Source organism: Myotis myotis, unplaced genomic scaffold, assembly GCF_014108235.1.
Source record: "Myotis myotis isolate mMyoMyo1 unplaced genomic scaffold, mMyoMyo1.p scaffold_m19_p_10, whole genome shotgun sequence".
In the NCBI taxonomy this organism is placed as follows: domain Eukaryota; kingdom Metazoa; phylum Chordata; class Mammalia; order Chiroptera; family Vespertilionidae; genus Myotis; species Myotis myotis.
Window position 1 is genome coordinate 40,706,568 of NW_023416314.1, and position 6,898 is coordinate 40,713,465.

The following is a 6,898-nucleotide window of genomic DNA, read 5'->3' on the forward strand; positions in this document are numbered from 1 at the left end:
TGTCCTAGCAGTAATGATAGAGGCTGGCCTTCATGCCAAGCAAAGGCACAATAGTAAGCGATAGAGCCTGACCTTCAGGCTCAGGCCACAGGCCTGCCCAGGCCTCAGCAGTGACGACCACTTCACCTGCGACCTGCAGGTAGAACGCCGTGTGGTGAACCAGTTGGCAGCCGCCTATGAACAGGACCTGCTGCCAGGGGGCTGTACTCTGCGTATCACTGTGGAGGACTCAGACAAGCAGCTACTCAAGAGCCCTGATCTGCCCTCACCCCAGGCTGAGAAGCGCTCACCCACACTGCGGTTGGAGATCATCGATAAGGACAGCAAGACCCACAAACTGGACATCCGGGCACCACTACACCCTGAGAAGGTGTGCCACACCCTCTAGCATCTACCTACCTGCCTAGTGCCCTCAACGTCCAATAAAGGCCCCTCAGCTGTGGCATGACAACTGACCTACCTTCCCCTCATACCTCCTACTCCTCTCCCCCCAGCCTCTTACCTCCTCACAGCCCCTGCAAGACCCCTCCCCTGCCCCCTTTGTTGTGGGTCCAAAGCTTGCTAACAGTCTCCAGGAGGAGCTGCCCCTGCACCTCCTTCAAGCAGAGAGGAGAGGAGGTCCCTTATCTCTGTCCTTCAGCATGATCTCCATGCCCCATAGTCTCTGGAACTTGATCGTGTTCTCTGGAAGCTCAGAGTATGGCAGCTAAGAACAGATCTGGCTGGAAGAAGACAGGGGCAGACTATGACCTGCCACCCTCTGCTGGCCCTCAGAATGTCTCCACAGAGCGTGGAGAAAGAGTACAGAGGCTCAGGCACAGAGGTTCTTCAGTTGAGGCTGTAACTACCTCTTTTCCATGCCCTAAAATTCCAAGGGAAAGGGACCCTTAGAACCCTTCCCCCTTCCACTGCCATATCATAGCTACTGTTCCTTCTCACCCTGTGTTCTGGGGTCAGGCCAGACCAGGTTTTTCCAGCCTTGGAACTAGCCGATGTAGAGCACTTCTAGGAGGAAGGCTGACTGGGTCACCACACTGGCCTGCTCTGGGACTCTAATGCCAAATGATCCAAGTAAGCTCAACTCTCTGAGACCTCCTTCAGGAGACTAACAACATAGACCCTAGGGAGCTCTAGGGGAAAAGCTAGAGATCATGGGGTCTGCCTCAGCCCTATCTACACTGCTGTCCCAGCTAAGTTAGCCTGGAATAAACAGCTCCCCCGTGCAGTCTGCATGTTAGGCACTAAGCAGAAGGGCTGCAAACTGTCCCCTTTGTTTCAGCCTCAGCTTAGCGGAGCACAGCAAGGCCTGCTGTGTCCTTGGGCATCATCTGCGTCCCCATTGGTGGTCACCCTCTCCCTGCAGGGCCGTTTGGAACCCTCCTTTGGTGTTAGCGCGTCTCTTTCAGGAAGCAGAAAATGGGGGCAGGAAGCAAAGTCCCTCGTGTGATGGAAGAATGTCATAACAATATGGTGGGTAGAAGACAGTCATAAGCCAGGATGTGAGCTCTAACAATCATTATCTAGCCCCTCAAGGAGCTATGTCTGCTGCTCCCTACCTCAGTGACTGCTGTCCTTTTTTTTTCCCTTCCTTAAAATATTTTTAGAATTACAGAAAGTTGCAAAAATAATAGAATTAATGTATAACCTTCACCTAGCTTCTCCTAATATTAAGATCTTATAAAACCATGGTATAATTATTAAAATCAGGAAATTAACATTGATACAGTTCTACTAACTAATCTGTGGACATTCAAATTTTTCCAATTCTGCTACTGATGTTCTTTTTCTGGTTCAGGATCTAAGGCATGTTCAGGGTCCTGCCTTGCATTTTGTTGTCATGTTTCCTTCATCTATTTCGACCTATGATAGTTCCTCTGTCTTTCTTTGACTTTCATGACCTTGACACTTTTGAAATGTCCAGGTCAGTTATTTTGAGGAATGTCCCTCAATTTGGTTAATCTACTGTTTTCACATGATTAGATTGAGGGTCTACATTTTTGGCAAGACAAGGACCCCAGGAAGAGTGCGCCCTTCTCAGTGCCTTCCAGCAGGGGATAAAGTTAACTTTGATCACATGGCTGAGGTGGTATGCATCAAGTTTCTCCACTGTAAAATTACAGATTCTCTTTTGAAATTAGGAAGGGTGTTCTGAGGGGATACTTTGAAGCCATGCAAATGCCTTATTTACCCTTAGAATTTTCCCTCCTGATTTTAGCATCCATTGATGTTTCTTATTGTTTAAATATATTTTTATTGATTTCAGAGAGGAAGGGAGAGGGAGAAAGAGATAGAAACGTCAATCATGAGAGAGAATCACTGATCAGCTGCCTCCTGCATGCCTTACACTGGGGATTGAGCCCGCAACCCAAGCATGTGCCCTGACCAGAATCGAACTGTGACCTGGTTCATGGGTCGACATTCGGCCATGCCAGCAGGGCCCATCGATGGTTCTTGCTTACAGCAAGTATTAATGTTCTATTTGCCTAATGATGACTTCCTGTTTCCTTATTAATATATTTCCTTATTAATATATTTATTAATTGGCATTCTACTATAAGGAAGAGCTGTCTCTTTCCTCCCATTTATTCAATAATTTATAACAGTATAAACTAATAGATATTTGTTTTTTTCTATGGTTTATAATCTAATACAAAGTTTCTTTTGTTGCTCTTTTAGGCCTAGATTTGGCCATTGAACTCTGTAAAGTTGGATCCTGTGTTGTTTCAGCATTGCCCCCATCATTTTTTTTTTTTTTTTTTTTTTTTTTAGCACTTCCTTACTTTCTGGCACCACAAGATATTTCAAGTTCACTCATATTTTTCTTGTCCCAGCCCTAACATCAGCCATTTCTCCAAGCAGCACCTGGTTCCTTTTATTCGAGAATGATACTTAAAAACCAAGATCTGGGCATTAGGTGTATTCATTGCTACTGGAGTGTCGTCGCTTCTAGGCCCTTTCAGCACACAGAACTATGAAATAAATGTATGTATGTTAACACATGCATCACACACATCTGATTTTATTGCCATGTCTCTGTATCTGTATATTATTTAAAAAACATGAATTCATATTGATACCTACAGTTCCAATCCAATATCACATAGTTTGTGACTGCCATTATTATGACTTTACTATTCTTATTCTGCTTTTCCTCTCCTGCTATCTCTGTTTCTTCTCTTTTCATTCTGTTTTGTGTTAGATAAAATTATTTTGCTTGACTGTCAGTCCCTTGGTTCAATGAACTATGGCCATGAGCAGCAGGCATATAACTCAAAATCAAGTAACTTTTAAAATGTTTTTATTTATTTTTAGAGAGAGAGGAAGGGAGAAGGATAGAGAGATGGAAACATCGATGAGAGAGGAACATCATCAGTTGACTGCCTCCTGCATGGCCCCTACTAGGGATAGAGCCTGCAACCGAGTGAGGTACATGCCCTTGACCAGAATCGAACCCGGGACCCTTCAGTCCACAGGCCAATGCTCTATCCACTAAGCCAAACTGGCTAGGGCAAAACCAGGTAACTTTTATACAAGAAAACCCAATGGCCACCTTTCTGAAAAGAGGATCGGGGACAGAGTAGACCAGGGGTGGGCAAACTTTTTGACTCGAGGACCACAATGGGTTCTTAAACTGGACCGGAGGGCCAGAACAAAAGCATGGATGGAGTGTTTGTGTGAACTAATATAAATTCAAAGTAAACATCATTACATAAAAGGGTACGGTCTTTTTTTTTTTTTTTAGTTTTTTTCATTCCAAACGGGCCGGATCCGGCCCGCGGGCCGTAGTTTGCCCACGGCTGGAGTAGACCCTCAGTTTCTGAGGAACTTAAGTAACACTTCTAGGGATTCTTAGTTAGACCTCCTTGGTGATGTTGGACCCTATCTTATGCTTCCTTGGCATCCTATGCAGTATTCAGCTCCCTTACTTGTCTTATGTCTCTTTGTCACCAGAATGTGAGGTCCAAGAGGGCAGACACTAGTTGTTCAGCTCACTGTCCTATTCATAGCCCCTGGCACAGTGTCAGCATGTGATGGATGCTCCAGGTATTTGGGCGAATGGTGGACCCTGTGGCAGGCACAGGTCTTATAGTAGGTTGCAGGACAGAACAGTGTTATTTGTTCACTGAGCACACAATTATTTGGCATGTGCTTGTGGCCAGGCAGTAGGACTTGCCAGGATGGACCCCCAGAACAAATGGGGCAAATTAAGACCCAGATACCTTATTTGCAGGGGTCCTCAAACTTTTTAAACAGGGTCCAGTTCACTGTCCCTCAGACCGTTGGAGGGCCGGACTATAGTTTAAAAAAAAACTATGAACAAATTCCTATGCACACTGCACGTATCTTATTTTGAAGTAAAAAAACAAAACAGGAACAAATACAATATTTGTATTTGCATGTGGCCCGCGGGCCGTAGTTTGAGGACCCCTGCCTTATTGACTATCCTGAAATGCATAAGGCTGGACTGGGAGATGAAAATGTAACACCAGCACCTTTATTCAAAAAAGAAAAGCTCGGAACCAAGATGGCGGCATAGGTTAACGCCGGAGTTTGCTGCTTTGAACAACTACTTCAAAAGTGAAACCAAAAAACGGAAGGGACATCACCCAGAACCACAGGAACGCTGGCTGAGTGGAAGTCCTACAACTAGGAGGAAAGAGAAACGCATACGGACACTCAGAGGAGGCGCAGTGCTGAAGGCAAATTCTGAGGTGTGGAGTGCGCGAGCGGGCTGGCGGCGGAGGGCGCGGTTGGCGTTTTCAATCGGGAGGGAGTCGCAGACTCTGAGCTCCAGATCCGGGCGAGTCTTTAGCGACCCAGACTCAAACGGGAGAAGCGGGACTGTCTGACTTCGGTCAGAGCGAGTGCAGCTTTCTCTCTGAGCTTTGCAGCGGGTGCTGGGACTCAGAGAGGCAGAGCCCCTGGGGACAGGACTGAGAGCCGCCATAACTGCTCTCTCCGGCCCACCCTGTTGATCCTGTGCGACCGGATAGCCTCAGGCAAAGGCTAGATTAGCACCTCCCTAGAGGACAGAAGTTCTCTCACTGCTGACACAGCTGATTCTCATAGCCACTTGGCCTGGAGGTCAAACCCTCCCTGGAATTAGCTACAACAATCAAGATTTAACTATAAGACTGCGAACAAAGACCACTAGGGGGTGCACCAAGGAAGCATAACAAAATGCGGAGACAAAGAAACAGGACAAAATTGTCAATGGAAGATATAGAGTTCAGAACCACACTTTTAAGGTCTCTCAAGAACTGTTTAGAAGCTGCCGATAAACTTAATGAGATCTACAAGAAAACTAATAAGACCCTCGATCTTATATTGGGGAACCAACTAGAAATTAAGCATACACGGACTGAAATAACGAATATTATACAGACTCCAGACAGCAGACCAGAGGAGCGCAAGAATCAAGTCAATGATTTGAAATGCGAGGAAGCAAAAAACACCCAACCGGAAAAGCAAAATGAAAAAAGAATCCAAAAATGCGAGCATAGTGTAAGGAGCCTCTGGGACAGCTTCAAGCGTACCAACATCAGAATTATAGGGGTGCCAGAAGATGAGAGAGAGCAAGATATTGAAAACCTATTTGAAGAAATAATGACAGAAAACTTCCCCCACCTGGTGAAAGAAATGGACTTACAGGTCCAAGAAGCGCGGAGAACCCCAAACAAAAGGAATCCAAAGAGGACCACACCAAGACACATCATCATTAAAATGCCAAGAGCAAAAGATAAAGAGAGAATCTTAAAAACAGCAAGAGAAAGAAACTTAGTTACCTACAAGGGAATACCCATACGACTGTCAGCTGATTTCTCAACAGAAACTTTGCAGGCCAGAAAGGAGTGGCAAGAAATATTCAAAGTGATGAATACCAAGAACCTACAACCAAGATTACTTTATCCAGCAAAGCTATCATTCAGAATTGAAGGTCAGATAAAGAGCTTCACAGATAAGGAAACGCTAAAGGAGTTCATCACCACCAAACCAGGATTATATGAAATGCTGAAAGGTATCCTTTAAGAAGAGGAAGAGGAAGAAAAAGGTAAAGATACAAATTATGAACAACGAATATGCATTTATCAACAAGTGAATCTAAGAATCAAGTGAATAAATAATCTGATGAACAGAATGAACTGTTGATTATAATAGAATCAGGGACATAGAAAGGGAATGGACTGACTATTCCTGGGGGGGAAAGGGGTGTGGGAGATGCGGGAAGAGACCGGACAAAAATCGTGCACCTATGGATGAGGACAGTGGGTGGGGAGTGAGGGCGGAGGGTGGGGCGGGAACTGGGAGGAGGGGAGTTATGGGGGAAAAAAAAGAGGAACAAATGTAATAATCTGAACAATAAAGATTTAATTAAAAAAAAAAAAAAAAAAAAAAAAAAAAAAAAAAAAGAAAAGCTCAAAGCTGTGTAGTGATAGTTTTAGAAATTTAGAAAAAAAACATTTAAACCACAATAATATAGGAAATAGAGTAATAAAGATAAAACCTGAAGTTAATGAAGTAGGAAACTATAAGTAATAATAAAAGATAAATAGAAAAATGATTCTTTGAAAACACCAGTAAAATAGATAAAACTGTCTTAGCCTAATAAAGGGGAAAAGAACAAAAGAATAAAACAGGATTAGGAATGAGAAATCAGACATAACCATATATATATATGGAAGAATTTTAAATAATTGTAGGAGTGTTCTATGGCAACAAATGTAAAACAGGGCAAACAGATAATTTTCTAGCAAACACTGGCCCAAGGTATTGTTTGAATGGACAAATTACCAAAGAAGAAATTGGAAAGGTGATTAAAATTTTATCCTTTTTGTCTTCTTATTTTAAACTTTTTTATTGATATATATGGAAAAGTGCATAGATCACAAGTATACAG

General features: G+C 43.7%; 1 protein-coding gene across 3 annotated transcripts in view; it reads left to right on the plus strand.

The window, feature by feature from the left end:
• Nucleotides 1-3,017, plus strand: part of CLPB (caseinolytic mitochondrial matrix peptidase chaperone subunit B) — a 161,369-nt gene extending 158,352 nt beyond the window's left edge. For 2 of the 3 annotated variants that reach the window (XM_036325094.1, XM_036325093.1), the window contains one exon: nucleotides 140-3,017. In XM_036325094.1, the coding sequence (XP_036180987.1) occupies nucleotides 140-388 (249 nt within the window). In that variant the 3' untranslated portion in view covers nucleotides 389-3,017. The remainder of the gene's footprint in view (nucleotides 1-139) is intronic. The other variant, XM_036325095.1, reaches the window with a different exon arrangement.
• The last annotated feature ends 3,881 nt before the right edge of the window (nucleotides 3,018-6,898 follow it).